This window comes from Mytilus edulis, chromosome 10, assembly GCF_963676685.1.
Source record: "Mytilus edulis chromosome 10, xbMytEdul2.2, whole genome shotgun sequence".
NCBI classification, from domain to species: Eukaryota; Metazoa; Mollusca; class Bivalvia; order Mytilida; family Mytilidae; genus Mytilus; species Mytilus edulis.
In genome coordinates, this window is record NC_092353.1 from 8,962,732 (window position 1) to 8,982,229 (window position 19,498).

Sequence of the window (19,498 nt, forward strand, 5' to 3'; positions counted from 1 at the left end):
ATACTATGTGTACTGTTATTTTCAGTAATTAAGGCTATAAACGATGAACAATTTGTTATTAAAGGGTTCACATATCTAGACTAATGATCATTGAGCATCTGTTATAAAATATAAATACATGTGAAGGGTTTATATGTTTTATCTCATTGTACAATTATAGGAAAATAAAAGGTATGCTTTGAGACGTGTTAAAAGTTACCTTATTTGAATAAATTGTAATTTTGTGTTTTTACAGTTTTCTAGATAAGATTTACTGTTTGTCAAGTATTGATGCCATATCCAAGTTCATGAAGAATCCACGGCCATACCTACTGCCACCCCAGCCACGGCCACCATGTAAACTCTCTGTCATGGGACCACCTTTGTCAGGAAAAACAACATTATGTCATCTGCTTGCCACTAAATATGGGGCAAAGGTTTGTTTAATTTATGGCATATAACTTTTCTCCTTCAGATGTTTTTATTAGAGTTTTGCTATTCTATATTCTAGCTAGTATTAAAGATGAGTAAACCACTTGTTTCAAAATCACCAAATTTCACCAACTGTAAGTCTAACATTTTAACTTCATGCCGCAGTATTTAACATTTAATACTGGGGCCAGGGTTTTTTAATTTGTTGGTTTACGGATTTTCCCCATGAAAAAGTCGGGTCGGTCGGTCGGGAAAAAAAAGAAAAAAAATATCTTTCGAGACAGAAAAATATGCAAATAAATATATATTTCACCTTTCTGACAATATGTTTGTTATGCTATTTTGTCATCATTTCTTAGATTTTAGTTAGATGCAATTTTATTGCTCAGCTGTAATAAACATCGCATGACATTCCAATAATTTTCCGTACAAAAAGGGGGGGGGGGGGGGGGGGGTGCACGGAAAAGACGAAATTAAACAAGAAAAACAGATTCGCGTAGCTCTTTATCAACTCCAGAAAACTTGTTGAAGTATGATCTTCAAGCAAGAAAACTGATAAAGAAAAAAAATGTAAAAACGTCGTACGAAAATAAGTTTCAACACACGTGTCAAAAACGAAATAGACTCGTCAACTGGAAAAACGAGAATATCGGGTTAATCTGTTGTCATGCATTCCCGTTTTTTTATCCAAATGGACGATATTTTTTTATTATCTATAAAACAAGAAAATTCAAAATGATTATTTAATATTCAGTACTTTAACTTGATGTCTTCCACCTGTGTACATTTGGACAAGTCTATTTCTATCAGATGATGCATCTTACGGACTGATTACAAATCAGGGAAACGAACTCATTGTGTAGTTGGTTTTAAACACAGGTTTCGGTTCGCAAAATTATATGCGCAAACGACATTTCAAGGTCATTTATAATTGATTTGTCAATTTTTAGAAACGTAAACTGGAAGTTTTATTTTTTCACTACAGAAAGTGTTATCAATTTTGTTAGTGATTAAAGCATTTCATTTCATAAAAAAAAAAAAAGATTGTTTAATTATTTTCCAGGGATAATGCATTTGTTAAGGTCGGCGGGAATAAAAAAAGCATGAAAGTCAATTTTATTTTTATTCTGGAAATCGGCAAAATCGGGTCGGCAGATCCGTAAACCAACAAATTAAAAAATGCTGGCCTGATCGATGTAATCTTTAATGTAGATGCAGATTATATATCTCAAAAGATTCTGAAGTTATGGAGTCAATTTTTGGGTCAAAAATGTATTATAATCTTAATGGAACACTTGTTTATGTTACAGGTTTTAGATATGGATGCCATAATACAGCCTCATTTAGATGAAGAAAAGAAAAGATTTCTTGAGAAAACTAAAGAGGATGCTACAGAAACTGCTATTACTACTGTAAAACTGAAAATGAAAGAACAAATGGAGGCTGAACAAGCTGCCAGAGAAGCTGAAGGTAAACCAATAAGAAATCTTGACACTTCAACCAATAGAATTGTGTTTAACACTGTATGATCAGTTAGTTCTAACTTGGTGTAAAAAAAGTTTTAAGTGTACCAATTGTAATATCCTGTGTCTTGCATGAAACTTAAATATGTTTGACTGAAAAAACACATGTCTTGGTTAAAGTATTGAAATGTTTTGTTTGATGGTAATTGTTATATAGTTTCATCTTAAAGAAATCAGCCTAATTGTCATCTAATTATTGTGATTGTGAATAGTTGGTCCTGTACAAGACAAATCTAAGCCTAATGTTGTTGGTAGGTAATTTTGCCTCTTATTATATTTACCTTGGAGCATGGTATATAGATTTATATATTTAACTTTATTACTGGTAGTTAGGAATTTAATTTTGTAAAGATTTGCAACAATGATTGGTGTTAGATGATACCTGATACATTTTGGTTCGTGGGTATTAAAATTTCTCCAATTTTATTGACATTTGTGGTTCTTTTTGACCATTAATAGCCTTAGCAGCAGAAGAGAAAACTAAAGCAGAAAGAGAGTCGATGACAACATTTACATTAGGTCAGGAGTTAGCTGACTTTTGGTTTCTATTTGAGTTGTCCTTAGTTACCAGCAAAAATCATCATTTTAAAATACTAGTTGTCAGTGATTGAAAAGAAGAAAACATAAAGACAAAAGTTTTGTTGGTGAATAATTTTATCTTGAGCTAATGACAAACAGATGATTTATGCTGGTCAACTTCATTCTTTTAAATTTTTGTTATTTTTTTCTGTTATTTGATTTTTAATTGGTAGTTTTGTGTAGAGAATTTTAGTTCATTTCATTAGGACATGAATGACCATAGACAATAGTGTAGGTATTTGACACTTAAATTCTTTACATATGGACTACTGAATTGTACAGCTGTTATCATCATGTTATACGTAGGCGAAGTATAATTAAACTTTTGTTGAAGGTCATCTTATTTTTAAACACCTCTGAAATATCAATTAGTTCTAGACTTTATCAGAATCAAGATTAAAAGGGTAAACTTAAATATGAATATCCTGACTGAACCCAAAGGTAGTAGAATAGCATTAGTCATGTATGGGCTGAGTATTTGTGTGTTCAAAGCCCAATTGTAACACTCTTTGTAGTCTGTTATGTGTATTGTGTAGATTAACTTGTGTATATGTGTTAATTGTGTAATTTTGTGTACAGAATTAGCTATGTTAGAAGAACAAGCGGAGGAGGAAGAACAAGATATACCAGAAGGTATCCATGACTACCACTTGCATGTTTCAATAGCATCTATTTAGCATTGTAGCACTATAGATTAGTTGTCACTTTCCTTTAGTTTTCTTACCAAATTCCTGAATGACAGTAAAAACTCTCTATCGAAAATATATGACTCTATCACTTAACAAAGTTCACAACCCACTAAACAAAGTTCACGACCCTATCACTAACATTTATATTGGTTATTTAACACAGAAGTAATGTATTTATTTGATTACGTTTTTTCACTTGAAGTCACAGACATCTGTACATTTACTCAGTGAAATTTTATATTTTGTATAAAGGATATTTGTACATGGTGTATGTATAATTTGATTTTTTAGTTAAAAAAACCCTGAGCTCTGCATTAATATTATACATATCTTTGGATAAAATTAAAATATTTGAAGTGAAATCTTCATCTCATAAACATAAATACATGTTTTACACACCAACCCTTTACATACATTTTACATCATTGTGCATGGTTAAAGTTTTCTTTAGGATTGATACAGAATCATTATATTGTGTATGTGGTTACGGTAGGGAGGAAGGCACTAATCTATTTAAATTTCTTGGTGGTTTGACAGATAGTCTGGAAAATTATAGGAAATAAATCACTTAAATTTTATATTTGGCAGGGTGAAATCAAAAGTGCTTCTAACCCATCTCCTGTTGATTTATTTATGAACCTCAATAAGAACCCAGAAAAATTATAAAAGATTGCTCTTGTTTGAAAAGAAATGGCATTTCTAAATTTTTTCTGTGGATTCATTATTATTCGTTGAATACCAATTTTCATTGATTTCATCATTGTTCATGGGTACAGGCAAACCACAAAAGTAAATGTTCAACGAATGACAATTTTTTTATATGCTTGCATGCAGACCTCGGCAAAACCACGAAATTAAATATCCATGAACATACAAGTTTTCCCATATCCACGAAAATTAATGAATTCACAGTACTTATAGAAACTGAATAAGCAGCCAAATAAATATATATTAAATGTAGAATACATTGTGTAAAGTTTTTTTTGTAAAGATACACTATTATGTAGAAAAGTTGCCTGATTTGAATGCATGCCAGTATAATAGTCATATATATATATATACATATATTACATAAGCTTACCATATAACTTTCACAGGTATGAATTAATATGCATGATTTTAAATTCTTATCACCATAACATTTTGTATAATATTTTAAATTGTAATCCTTTTATAACATACACCATTATTAAATATATTTGTTATTTACATTTAATGGGAATTTACTCTATTAAAGAGATATATTTTGAGATTTCACAAAATGTGTGTCAAAAATGGTAATAGTTTAAAATCTTTTAATTCCCATCTTTTTCATATAAAACATTCATTTCATATTTCATGGCTTTAATAGAATAGTGAAAACTTTCTGGTAAATTTTATTCATATTAAAATAATGACTTATTAAACTTTTATTTTGAAATCTTGGCACTTTCATAGTGAGATTTATCATAAGGATATTTTCAATGCATTTGAACCTCCTATTAAAGTCTAGTACCTAGAATAACATGTTCTGTTGCTATATATTTAGAAGATGACGAGAAAAAAGATTCTGATGATGGTAAGATCATTATTACCTCCCCTGCTTAAAAATTATCTCCCTTTGCTTGATATAAGTCCCTTGCTTGTATAATCAACTCTTGCGGCTTTCTATAGCACCCACCATTACACAACTTTTTATAATTTTTAGACCACAAAAGATGAAAATATGGAGGCCGATTATGGATGAATGTTAAAACTATTAACATGATTAAGGTGTTCCAAAATGAGCTAGTGTGTTTAAAATTTATTACTATGGTTTTTTTTGACAGCAACAAGAATGTTATTAAAGTCAAATTTGTAAAGTAAATCAGGTTCAAAATAAAATCCAAAGGTTTATTCAATATGCAAGCAGAAGAATGCTGTCATATTTCGAAAAAATTCTGAAATGAAATTGCCTTAGCTAGAGAAATGTAAGTGGACTGAATGTATTGAACTAAACCAAAGAAGAAAGTATTGTTTTTTTGTACATGTATTTTTTAATATATACAAAAAGTTAACCGATTCAGACTGTGATATCAACAGACACCTCATGCTTTTATACCCTTTTGTTTATGTTAATATCAGCATCTTCTTTCCTACAGCACTATTTTCTTCACTTTCTTATAATTTATATATTTGCACCTGCATTTCACTTTTATATGTATTTTCTCCACTTATATTGTTTGTATATATGCTATTTATGTTTTTAGTCAGTGTTGATATTATAAATATCAAGATTTATACATTAATTGAAATACATATGATTGTGTACTATATTCATGTGATCGTATAATATAAATTAATAATTGTAACCATAATATTGACTAAAGAATTGAAGATTATTGTGAATAACTTCCATTTGATGGATGGGAATGCAGTTGCTAGGATGTAACAGTTTGAGAAAATTAATTTCAATCAAAATTCGAATTTTGAATTGATTTGTTGTAAAAGAGAATATTAATAAGTTTCCATAATGTCCAGGATACGATTGATCTTGTATGTTGAAAGTATTAATTGCCAAAATGTTACATTTATCTTGTATCTAATGTTTTTGACATGTATGTCCTGTAATTGGTCTGTAAATTTTTACATTTCCTCTCATACTGGGAATTTTATTTAAATTGACTAAATACCAATTATTGAGGATTTCATTGGTAGAAGGGGACCACAAATTCAACGAAATGTTTACAGACTGCTAAATGCAAATTTTCCTTAATCCATGAAAATTAATGGTACCCCAAAAAATAAATGAATTCACGGTATGCCCAAGCTATTAATTGGAACATGTTAACATTTCTTAATATCTAGGTACTTGATTGATGACCTATGGTAAATGGTAATTTTAAAAACAAAACGTTTTTTTATGAAATCCAAATGTTTTCTGCTTGAAACAAAATAAGAAAAGGTAGACATGTGTTTTACACACTTAAGTGAGAAACCTGCAAGAATTGGTGTAGATTTAAAGTATTCTCTGCATTCATGAAATGCATTTAAGGTTTCGGTATCAAATAATATATCTTACAAACTGGTCAGTCAAATGATTTCTTTATCTTGGTTAATATCATCCTCACAGTCTTTGATTTATGTTGGTATCAATCATCATGATTCCACTTCACTGAGGATTCTCTATAACATAATTGGATTAGAATAATAAGACGAATTTTGATCCTTTAAATCACAGATGGAACCACAACAGAAGGAGAGACCGTTGCAGTCAGTAAAAGTGATGAAAAGAAAGAATCGGATGATGCTGAAAAACCAGAAGGAGAAAGTGAAAAGCAAGAAGGCGATAGTGAAAAATCTGAAGGGGAAGGTGAAGATACAACAAAGATAGCTGTCTTAACTAACATCAGCTGGTTTTACTTTATACTAGAAATCTGAAAGCTATTTAGTCTATCATCAGCTCTTTTTACTTCATAACTACATACATGATAGCTACCTAGCCAATCATCAGCTCTTTTTACTTATAACTACATACAAGATAGCTACCTAGCCAATCATCAACTCTTTTTACTTATAACTACATACATGATAGCTACCTAGCCAATCATCAGCTCTTTTTACTTATAACTACATACATGATAGCTGCCTTGTCAATCATTAGCTCTTTTTACTTTATTTTGATTTTGATAGCTACCTAGTCAATCATCAGCTCTTTTTACTTATAACTACATACATGATAGCTACCTAGTCAATCATCAGCTCTTTTTACTCATAACTACATACATGATAGCTACCTAGTCTATCATCAGCTAATTTTACTTATAACTACATACATGATAGCTACCTAGTCAATCATCAGCTCTTTTTACTTATAACTACATACATGATAGCTGCCTTGTCAATCATTAGCTCTTTTTACTTATAACTACATACATGATAGCTTCATAGTCCATCATCAACTCTTTTTACTTCATAACTACATACATGATAGCTACCTAGTCAATCATCAGCTCTTTTTACTTATAACTACATACATGATAGCTACCTAGTCTATCATCAGCTAATTTTACTTATAACTACATACATGATAGCTACCTAGTCAATCATCAGCTCTTTTTACTTATAACTACATACATGATAGCTACCTAGTCAATCATCAACTCTTTTTACTTATAACTACATACATGATAGCTACTTAGTCAATCATCAGCTCTTTTTACTTATAACTACATACATGATAGCTACCTAGTCTATCATCAGCTAATTTTACTTATAACTACATACATGATAGCTACTTAGTCAATCATCAGCTCTTTTTACTTATAACTACATACATGATAGCTACTTAGTCAATCATCAGCTCTTTTTACTTATAACTACATACATGATAGCTACCTAGCCAATCATCAACTACATACATGATAGCTACATAGTCCATCATCAACTCTTTTTACTTATAACTACATACATGATAGCTACCTAGTCAATCATCAACTCTTTTTACTTATAACTACATACATGATAGCTTCATAGTCCATCATCAACTCTTTTTACTTATAACTACATACATGATAGCTACCTAGTCAATCATCAACTCTTTTTACTTATAACTACATACATGATAGCTTCATAGTCCATCATCAACTCTTTTTACTTATAACTACATACATGATAGCTACCTAGTCAATCATCAACTCTTTTTACTTATAACTACATACATGATAGCTTCATAGTCCATCATCAACTCTTTTTACTTATAACTACATACATGATAGCTACCTAGTCAATCATCAACTCTTTTTACTTATAACTACATACATGATAGCTTCATAGTCCATCATCAACTCTTTTTACTTATAACTACATACATGATAGCTACCTAGTCAATCATCAACTCTTTTTACTTATAACTACATACATGATAGCTTCATAGTCCATCATCAACTCTTTTTACTTATAACTACATACATGATAGCTACCTAGTCAATCATCAGCTCTTTTTACTTATAACTACATACATGATAGCTGCCTTGTCAATCATCAGCTCTTTTTACTTATAACTACATACATGATAGCTGCCTTGTCAATCATTAGCTCTTTTTACTTATAACTACATACATGATAGCTGCCTTGTCAATCATTAGCTCTTTTTACTTTATTTTGATTTTGATAGCTACCTAGTCAGTCATCAGCTCTTTTTACTTATAACTACATACATGATAGCTACCTAGTCAATCATCAACTCTTTTTACTTATAACTACATACATTATAGCTACCTAGTCAATCATCAACTCTATTTACTTATAACTACATACATGATAGCTACTTAGTCCATCATCAACTCTTTTTACTTATAACTACATACATGATAGCTTCATAGTCCATCATCAACTCTTTTTACTTATAACTACATACATGATAGCTACATAGTCCATCATCAACTCTTTTTACTTATAACTACATACATGATAGCTACCAAGTCAATCATCAACTCTTTTTACTTATAACTACATACATGATAGCTACATAGTCCATCATCAACTCTTTTTACTTATAACTACATACATGATAGCTACATAGTCCATCATCAACTCTTTTTACTTATAACTACATACATGATAGCTACCTAGTCAATCATCAACTCTTTTTACTTATAACTACATACATGATAGCTACCTAGTCAATCATCAACTCTTTTTACTTATAACTACATACATGATAGCTACCTAGTCAATCATCAGCTCTTTTTACTTATAACTACATACATGATAGCTACCTAGTCAATCATCAACTCTATTTACTTATAACTACATACATGATAGCTACCTAGTCAATCATCAGCTCTTTTTTACTTGTAACTACATACATGATAGCTGCCTTGTCAATCATTAGCTCTTTTTACTTATAACTACATACATGATAGCTTCATAGTCCATCATCAACTCTTTTTACTTATAACTACATACATGATAGCTACCTAGTCAATCATCAACTCTTTTTACTTATAACTACATACATGATAGCTACCTAGTCAATCATCAGCTCTTTTTACTTATAACTACATACATGATAGCTACCTAGTCAATCATCAGCTCTTTTTTACTTGTAACTACATACATGATAGCTGCCTTGTCAATCATTAGCTCTTTTTACTTTATTTTGATTTTGATAGCAGAATATTAAACTGTCATTAGCTCTTTTTATTTTATACACATACATCATAGCTATCTAGACAATCATTTACTCTTTTACTTTATTTTGATTTTTGATAACAGAATATGTTTTAAGCTATCATGCTCTTTTTACTTTATACACATACACCATAGCTATCTAGTAATCATCAACTCTTTTTACTTTATACCGCAAACATGATAGCTGTTAAGTCAATCATCAACTCTTTTTTCTTTATTATGATTTTTGATATCAAAATATTTAGTGAATCATCAGCTTATTTATTGCTATGTGACATACATGATCAGCTAGTTTTTTTTTTTACATACATGACAGCTATTTAGTCAATCATCAGCTTTTTGTCATCTTGCCTCATATCATTGATTTAGTAATACTTTCACTGTTTGGCTTGTTTCAAAATGTTCCAAGTTTTTCATAGAGATCAAGATTTAAGTAGGACAGTAAGTCAGAGACAATTGTTTGTCAGTGTGTACATCTTGGAAAGTTTTAGTAGTCCATGGGAAATACTATGAATGATTCTAGTAGAGTATGTGTTTACATCAAGATTTAACCATCACATATATTTATATAGAATTTTTTTTATCACCCACATCTCAAATATTATAATGTTGCCCTATATTGCTACATTTACCCAGTAAATCACAAAAGACTGCTTAAGTTTTATTGCATCGTCTAGATTAAAGCAGTATATGAGTTGTGGAGGAAATATATTGTTTTATTTCACGATTTGACAGAAGGGAAAAATTTCTTCAGACATTGGGTCACCTAAACAATATATGAATGAATAACCCTTGCTAAGTTGTAAGAGTGATACAATGTTCTGTGTTCAAGAAAAATTATTGTCACCTTTAACTATATGTTACATATATACAGTTGCATTTGGTTATATTTTGCTACAAGGTTCATATCTGTTTAATTTTCTTTCTTTTTTTTACCCAAATATAGACATCTACTTCCTTTGAATTTGTTGATAAATTGTAAATGGCAATCATACCACTTCTCATTATTTTCATATATTTAGTATCTGCAAGGCAATATTTGAACAGAAATGAATGAACCTCATTTATGATGGCTTCAGTTTGATTTATTTTAATTTTACTAAATACATACTAGCTACAGTCTGTCATTAGCTCTTATCATGCTTATTACTTTATACAAATAACATGATACATTAGTTAGTCAAAACGTCATTTTCTTGGTAATACTAGATGCTAGTTTAATTTTCTTAGTAAATTATTGTTTTGACGATACATCTTTAATTAGGCTATATTACTTAGAATTAGTATCATTTTCAATTAATCAAACATATTAAGATATATATTACTATTTTTTTTAATTCTTTATATATATCTTCTTTAGTGTAGATCCTTTGGTGATATTAAAGCTTTTTTCGATGTGTTTTCTTCAAAAGAGATTTAAAACCGTTCAAATATTCAATTTTTTGTGGATTTATATTAAAATAAAGTTTTTGTATCCTTATTAGATGTATAAGCTGATTCAAGAAAAATTTTACAATCAAACTCATACAAATGTTTACTAGTTTTCTTTCTATTGCTCTGGGTTGATCTGGTCAAATTTACTCTCACCATTTAAATATTTTTTGAGCATTGAAATTCATTTTCCTACAAATGAAGGCATACTTAAAATGACTTAAGATTTACTTAAGCAACACCATATGTTTTTAAAAACATTAAAAAATAGATATAATCCGTCAGTTGATTGACTTTTGTTAGCTATTCTTTTTTTAATTATTACATTTTAAATGATTACAGTACATACATTCAAGTACTAAGTCATAGGCTTCTCCTACAGTTTAAGGAAGGCCCATATTAAGGTCAGATTTTTTGGAGTAATGCTTTGAGAGTTTTGTTTGACTTCTCATCTTCTCAAATATGTTATTTGTTGAATAATTGCAAAATGCTGAACTTGAGTGAAAAAAGAGTAAGAACTAGTGCAGATTTACGTGTCTGTTTTGTCTTAATGCAAATGTACACTTTGTTTTAGACAAATTTACCATATGCAGTAATAATTATATTTTCTGTTTATATCTTTCAAATTCTTTATGCTATTTAAATCTTTTCTGACTTTTTGATTGTTATATAAATTATGTTGATTATACTGAATTGGTTGAAATTCTTAAAGTAATAATTTTTAAATGAATAAAAAGGATTTTAACATGTTTATTTCATTTCATGGTTTTGACAGTTTCCAAAGATTATTTTTTTGAAACATTCGTTGTTTTAGTGGTAAAAAAAACCTAATTGTGCAGTTTACATTTCAATACTTAGAATGTAATTAAACATGTCATTGCATGTTAAAGATTCAATTTTAATAATTTCTAATAGACAAATCTTTAAATACATTTTCATATAACTTAATCTCATAAGACTTTTAAGGTTGGGTATTGATCTTTTTTTCATGATGTTGTTTTGTGATTTTATTATAGATCAATATGTGACAGTCAAATAAATTAATATTTATCTTATTTATCTTTAATCTATTTAATATGTGAAATATTTGTTTTGTTTTAATGTGACACATTACTTATTATTTTTGTATTTACTCTGTTCCTTCAGGCGTTGTCACAGATGATCAGCCAACAGAAACAGATGAGGACAAGAAACCAGAAGAAAGTGAAGGAGGAAAATCATCTGATGAGAAAACAGAATCGGAAGCTGGAAAACCAGAAAAACCAGAGGCTCCAAAGGTACATGAGGTTGATGGCAACCATCCCGAGGTTATAGCTATGGTAGAAGAGGCTGTAAAAGAGGCAGAGAAGCAGTCGGTGACATTGACACCTGAAGTGTATGTAGATATCCTGGACAAAGCCATCAAAGATGTAGAGAAAGAACAAAGAGACCAGAATGCTGAGGGACCACTGTATGTATACCTTATTTGGCCTTTAAGGTGGTACCCAACACCTTCACTAAAATGAATTTGGCTCGTTTAATTTTTATAAAATTTTGATAAAGAATTTACTTTGACCCTTTGACAAAAATACAAAAATTTTAAAAATTTGAACCACCAATTTATCAGAAAAAATACACTGGTTATATAGCAGTTTGACAAACACTAATTTTGATCATTGAGAATCTTAATACCCCAACCTCAACAACACAATGTAATTAAAACGTTTAGCTGATTTTACAGAGTTATCTCCCTGTAGTGTTAGGTACCACCATAATTTATGTTCTTTTTCTTGTTTATTTGTAATATAGAAATAACGATATGTGATATGAGACAACCGTCCATCAACAGTCCATTTGTTGTGGAGGTTAACAGATTTACATACTACAACAATGAACAAAACCCATACTGTATGGTCAGCTATAAAACGCCCTGATGTTTATACTTTGCACAAATCTGGTGCAGAAGTTTTACTTCTGAGCTAGGGCATGAAATTTTATATTATAGGACAACTTAAAATAAGAATGTTAGAATATTTTTATCAATATAAGTCTACAGTTCTTTTGCATAGTTCCGTTTCAAACTTATAAACCTGCATGAAATTTTGAAAGACTCTAAAAATAAATACACATTGTTTTTTACCCCAAAAGAATAAGCAAAACAAATGGAAGAAGAAATTTAAAATAATTGAACAAAATTTTTGCTTTGAATTAAAAGTAATGGCTAAAATACTTAGACTTTATAATATTTATTCAGGAATGGAGGCTGGATCCTTGATAACTTTCCACGAACCAGGGACCAGTGGACTATGGCTATAGAGAAGAATGTCCTTCCTGATGATGTTGTTTGCCTCAAGGACAGTGATAATGGTGAATTCTTACTCAAGAGGTACTACTTAATTAACAAGGAGGAGATTGATGGCAAGATTAAACTGAGGAAGGATGCTGAGGAGAAAAAGAAGAAACAAGAGGAGGAAGAAAAAAGGTAATTAAACTACATAACTATCCTGAGACCTAACACAGAAGATATTCATGAAGTACTAGCAATGTATGTACATTCAAACATTGGATGATCTGGGACATTACACATATATAAGATATTCATGTAATAGATTAGATATATATACATTTAAAATGTAAACATCTGACTGCCAAAAATACATGTATTCAAAACAATAAAAAAGCAGTTTGTTTCAGAAAAATGTGTTTTACATCAAAAATGTAATGGTGTCTTGTTTCTGTCTATCCATTTTCTGATATGAACTTTTAGAAGAATACATTTGATTGGGATTAAGTTCCCAATTTATGATTGGGTTAAACATCATTTGACATCTAAAATCAAACTTGTAAAAATGTCCCATACATAGTCATAACTATAATACTCATTACAGGAGAAAGTTGGAAGAGGAAAAGAGGGCAGAAGAAGAAGCAGCAAAGAAAGCTGCAGAAGAAGAAAGACTGAGGAAATTAGAGGAAGGAGAGGAGGAACAAGAAGGTGGTGGAGAGGAAGAGGATGGTAAGGGACAAATATAACAGTCACAGCATTTTTAAAGCGCCTCAATGACTTTTTGAAATCCAACTTTATCATATCATATCATGATGCCTGTTTGTTTGTTTGTGTTTTTAAGTATGCCTAGGTCAAGGTTAAAAAGATAGCAAATTTTGAGGTTTTGAGAATAAAGGCGTAAAGTTGGTGTTTAGTTGATGCCTTCACATTGACTGAAAGAAACGTTAAGATGTGCACATGTTGGCGTCAGTAGAAATGAATTTGCCTGCTAATTGGAATAAAGCTTTGTTTTCAGTGACCCATTTCCATAAATACCTGTTTTATCAAGGTCTGATTAAAAAAATATTTTTTTAATACAATTTAGTCAATAATAAATGTTTTCTATAAATAGATGAAAATGAATCAATCGGTAAGCTGTCCATTCTATGCTTAATTTATAATCACTCTATTTATAAACATTACTGCACAGTAACCAATCAATATGCTTACATTTTATTATATTATATTTTTTATTCACATTTATACCTTTAATGTAGAGCTGTTACAGTTAAGTTGAATTATTTGCCCTTCATATCATGCGAATTATAATGAAAATATGTATAGGCCTGTTATAGATTTGAATTTGATTGTGAAGTGTACAACATAGACAAGAGCAATGAAGTGAAAGTTTAGTATAAATCAACTGCCAATCAATATAAAATATATTACTGGTCCAAAGCTGGAGGTATTATTTTTCGGGTATGATCAATCCCTGTTTACGTTTAAAATATGATGCATTTGATTAAACAGAGCAGCATGCCAATATTAATATGTAGCACTGCTTCATACTTTTATATAATGCTTTATTTATTTCCATTTTACTTTATATATGCTATATAATGACAAAGTTATCACATGTAAGTAAAAACAAATTTGCAATACAACAGGAATTTTAATTTCACAAACGAAATATTTTATGGACAAGAATGTGAAAATAGAGATTAAAAAAATAATCAAAGGAAATTTTTCCTAAGTGAAAAGCAATTTAATAACTGCTGCCTATTATCTCAAATAGTCCTTGCAAGTTCTTTAACATTGTGTAGAATGTCGACATCAAAGTCTTCAATTTAATATAAAGATGTTGAAGTTAAGACAAAAATCAGTAAAAGGATATACTGATCTAGATCTAACATATGCATGATCTCACAATTTCCAGTTATTAAACCTGCTTTTTAGAATATTTAGCTTTATCCATTCTGCAAGCTTATTATTTTTATTATTTAAGATATACTTGCAATGCTTTTAATATAATATTAAAACCTTTTCATACTTTAAAAATATTGCTAATGGCATATTATTGAAAAACATTGGAAAATATTGTTTTAAATGATAACAAAGAGTGATAGATGATGAATTTTAAAACACACACTTTTAAAAATGTTTTTATTTTCATTTGTAAAACACCTAAAAATTTTGACTGCTTGGTGTAAACTTAATATGGGTGCATGGTTTTCATGAAAATTACACAGGTGTACAACATAGTGTATGGTTAAGGAATACCATGTAATCAACATTGAATGCATGTTTCACTGCTAAACACTCACCTATGGTACATGTACAGTGACAGATTCATAAACTAACATGTGCAGAGTTCAGAATCATGTAAAAACTATTTCAATGGAGTTAAATATAGGACTTGTCTGAGTAATATCCAGAAAATATTAGATATATATGACTTGTTTACACTTAATTATGTTTTGAATAAAGAAATTAACAAGTTATAAATACAATTTTTAGTGTTTCCCGAAACAAGTTCTTGTGACCAAGAAATGTAAATTTTTTCACAAAACACATATATATAGTAATCGTAATTTTACTGCATGCAATTTCAAAATACTTCTGTAAATACAATGCATGTTTTAAAAGCATGATGATTTTATCTGTTGTAAAGATGGACGTGGGGTAGGTTTTATTGAAACAGATTTCATAAAGTATTTACATTGTGACAAGGGAGATAACTTCTGCACATGTTAGTTTAGAGTCTAATGGCTAATTGTTTTAATGCATGATTGATCTCACTGTGGTTTTATGCATGTTTGTCTAGCAAGTAAAAGTGATGCACCAGCACAGCCAGAGGAGGAGGAGGGGGAAGAAAAGGAGGAGGAAAAAGAGGCAGAACCTGAAACAAAAGGTCCGTTGATATGACCCTTATACAAATAATATTACTCAACTTAATCTCCTGATTTACAACCTTCCAATTTCCTTTTATATATGTAACTATTTGTGTTAATATGAAACCTAGGAGGGGAAGAAGGAATACATGTTTCTGGATGCCCTATTCAATCAATGTAACACTTGAAAGAAAACTGGCAACTCTGATAAATAAAGATTTTAATTAAACAAGATTTTTATTTTGAATAAAATATTGTGGCATGGAAATCCAGGAACAGCAAATCAAAGTAGTTTTCTCATTAATACTTTTTATGTCTGGTCAATCTTTGAAAAAAAATATTTTAGTGCTTTGATTCCATAAAAGTTTGTATCAAGCTTGTCATTTTCTGGTACTTGGTTGTGTGCATTGGAAATAGGAGATTGTGACTTAACATTAAATTTCACATTGCATGATATGATAATGAACTCACAGAATCATCCACTAGCACTCACAACAAAGTTTTATTTCACTAGAATCAATATACAGTTTAAAGATTTTGTCAATTTGTTATACTAATCATAACAAAACTACACTGCTCCAATGATAGTGTGGCGATGGTTCTATCAAGTTTGATTAAAACAAATAAATGACAGAAAAAGATCAACACATACACACAAAGATATTTATAAAAAATTAGGAATAAAAACTTACCTGTATTGATTATCTGATGAAGATAAGTGTATGATCAGATATTTTCATAGATATCAAAAAGAGTAATTTTGGAAGTTGAATAACAATGATCAAATAAGAATTTTCAATTATGATATTCTTATGATCTTGTTTATTCATCGCAAAAATACAACAAAGAAAGTTTACAGAGGATGCCAGCATAAAATGCCATTTTTTTAGTTTATTTGTTGATTTATTTCAGAAGATGAGGAAACAAAAACAGATGCAGAAGAAACAAAAACAGAGACAACAGAAGGTAAATATCAAGTTGACAATATTCAGAGAATTTTTGTACTTTATTGTGAGTTGTCAGAATATATGTTTATAAACAGTAATTTTCATTATCTGTTCATCTTAAAATCTGAAAAAAAAACCAACTGAATCCTCTGTGTTCCCTTTAAAAAACTAAGATCAGAAAGAAAAAAGATTCTCTAGTAAAGTTTGCTATTGAATTCTTTATAACCTATAAATCAATGAAGAATATGATATGTCGTTGATTGCTTCTGTTAATTATTTTTATTCCATTGCTCCTTTCAGCAGAAGAACCAGTTAAAGAACCCTCTGTTAGGAAAGAGGAAGAAGAGGTTAGTATAGAACATTTCTGGTACTTGGTTGTGTGCATGGGTTTTTATTGCTCATTCTGATATCACAGTATTAAAAAAGTTACTTAATATTCATTCTTTGAAATTCAAAAGTCCATGAAAGAATACTATATGTAGGAGGAAAAAAGTTTTCAAGTTACATCATGTACATTTTAGTCTTGATTTTATATGATATTTTAAAGTTCAAAGCTACATAATGTTTAATCATGATCCGAGATAGTCCTTTCTTTAGGTACCATAACACCAGTTATGGATGTAAAAATATCATTTTTTAAATAGTAAAGTCTTCAACATACTAAAAGGGTTAAGATATATGAATTATGCTGTATTTCCAAATTTTATAGAAAACAAAGAAAGCTAAACCAGTTGTTATAAAGGTATATTCTGTTTTTATGTTCACATGAAATGTTCTCCTGTTTGTTGGACATGAACATGTTATCCATTGCATACCTTGAATACCTATCATCACATGATCAGTGAATCATCCAGTTATCCGTCTTATTACATGATTCTTCAAACATCCATGTTATCTGTCTAACACATGATCTTTGAAACATCCATGTTATCCGTCATATCAATCACATAATCCTTTGAAACATCCTTGTTATCCCACTTATCACATGATCCTTCAAACATCCATGTTATCTGTCTAACACATGATTCTTCAAACATCCATGTTATCCGTCTTATCACATGATCCTTTGAAACATCCTTGTTATCCCACTTATCACATGATCCTTGAAACATCCATGTTATCTGTCTAACACATGATCCTTCAAACATCCATGTTATCTGTCTAACACATGATTCTTCAAACATCCATGTTATCCGTCTTATCACATGATCCTTTGAAACATCCTTGTTATCCCACTTATCACATGATCCTTGAAACATCCATGTTATCTGTCTAACACATGATCCTTCAAACATCCATGTTATCTGTCTTATCACATGATCCTTGAAACATCTATGCTATCCCACTTATCACATGATCCTTTGAAACATCCATGTTATCCCACTTATCACATGATCCTTGAAACATCCATGTTATCTGTCTAACACATGATCCTTCAAACATCCATGTTATCTGTCTTATCACATGATCCTGGAAACATCCATGTTATCCGTCTGATCACATGATCCTTCAAACATCCATGTTATCTGTCTAACACATGATCCTTCAAACATCCATGTTATCTGTCTTATCACATGATCCTGGAAACATCCATGTTATCCGTCTTATCACATGATCCTTTGAAACATCCATGTTATCTGTCTAATACATGATCCTTCACACATCCATGTTATCTGTCTTATCACATGATCCTGGAAACATCTATGTTATCCGTCTTATCACATGATCCTTCAAACATCCATGTTATCTGTCTTATCACATGATCCTGGAAACATCCATGTTATCCGTCTTATCACATGATCCTGGAAACATCCATGTTATCCATCTTATCACATGATCCTGGAAATATCCATGTTATCCATCTTATCACATGATCCTTCAAACATCCATGTTATGCGTCTTATCACATGATCCTTCAAACATCCATGTTATCTGTCTTATCACATGATCCTTCAAACATCCATGTTATGCGTCTTATCACATGATCCTTCAAACATCCATGTTATCTGTCTTATCACATGATCCTTCAAACATCCATGTTATCTGTCTAACACATGATCCTTCAAACATCCATGTTATCCGTCTTATCACATGATCCTTTGAAACATCCTTGTTATCCCACTTATCACATGATCCTTGAAACATCCATGTTATCTGTCTTATCACATGATCCTTGAAACATCCATGTTATCTGTCTAACACATGATTCTTCAAACATCCATGTTATCCGTCTTATCACATGATCCTTTGAAACATCCTTGTTATCCCACTTATCACATGATCCTGGAAATATCCATGTTATCTGTCTTATCACATGATCCTTGAAACATCCTTGTTATCCCACTTATCACATGATCCTTGAAATATCCATGTTATCCGTCTTATCACATGATCCTGGAAATATCCATGTTATCCGTCTTATCACATTATCCTGGAAACATCAGTGTTAGCGTTATCATTGGTTAAAAAATAAATCCTAGAAAATTCACCTGTTCCAATATCATTATATGTTATTCCAATTCTAGTTAAATTTTAACTGCATTTATAACCTAACAAAGTGTCCAGTTCTAAATCATGATAATTATTAAGCCATCATTTATCACATTCCTTTACAACATGACAAATAAAATAA

General features: G+C 30.3%; 1 protein-coding gene across 34 annotated transcripts in view; it reads left to right on the plus strand.

The window, feature by feature from the left end:
• Window positions 1-19,498, plus strand: part of LOC139493321 (adenylate kinase 9-like) — a 44,472-nt gene that overhangs the window by 11,717 nt on the left and 13,257 nt on the right. For 2 of the 34 annotated variants that reach the window (XM_071281601.1, XM_071281609.1), the window contains exons 11-23: window positions 236-416; window positions 1,722-1,881; window positions 3,093-3,146; window positions 4,731-4,760; window positions 6,402-6,533; window positions 11,933-12,236; window positions 13,020-13,247; window positions 13,654-13,778; window positions 14,161-14,178; window positions 15,853-15,939; window positions 16,832-16,885; window positions 17,167-17,213; window positions 17,576-17,608. In XM_071281601.1, coding sequence (XP_071137702.1) covers window positions 236-416; window positions 1,722-1,881; window positions 3,093-3,146; window positions 4,731-4,760; window positions 6,402-6,533; window positions 11,933-12,236; window positions 13,020-13,247; window positions 13,654-13,778; window positions 14,161-14,178; window positions 15,853-15,939; window positions 16,832-16,885; window positions 17,167-17,213; window positions 17,576-17,608 — 1,453 coding nt within the window. Of the gene's footprint in view, window positions 1-235; window positions 417-1,721; window positions 1,882-2,393; window positions 2,454-3,092; window positions 3,147-4,730; window positions 4,761-6,401; window positions 6,534-11,932; window positions 12,237-13,019; window positions 13,248-13,653; window positions 13,779-14,160; window positions 14,179-15,852; window positions 15,940-16,831; window positions 16,886-17,166; window positions 17,214-17,575; window positions 17,609-19,498 lie in introns of all 34 variants that reach the window. The other 32 variants (XM_071281602.1, XM_071281605.1, XM_071281607.1 and 29 more) reach the window with 32 other exon arrangements.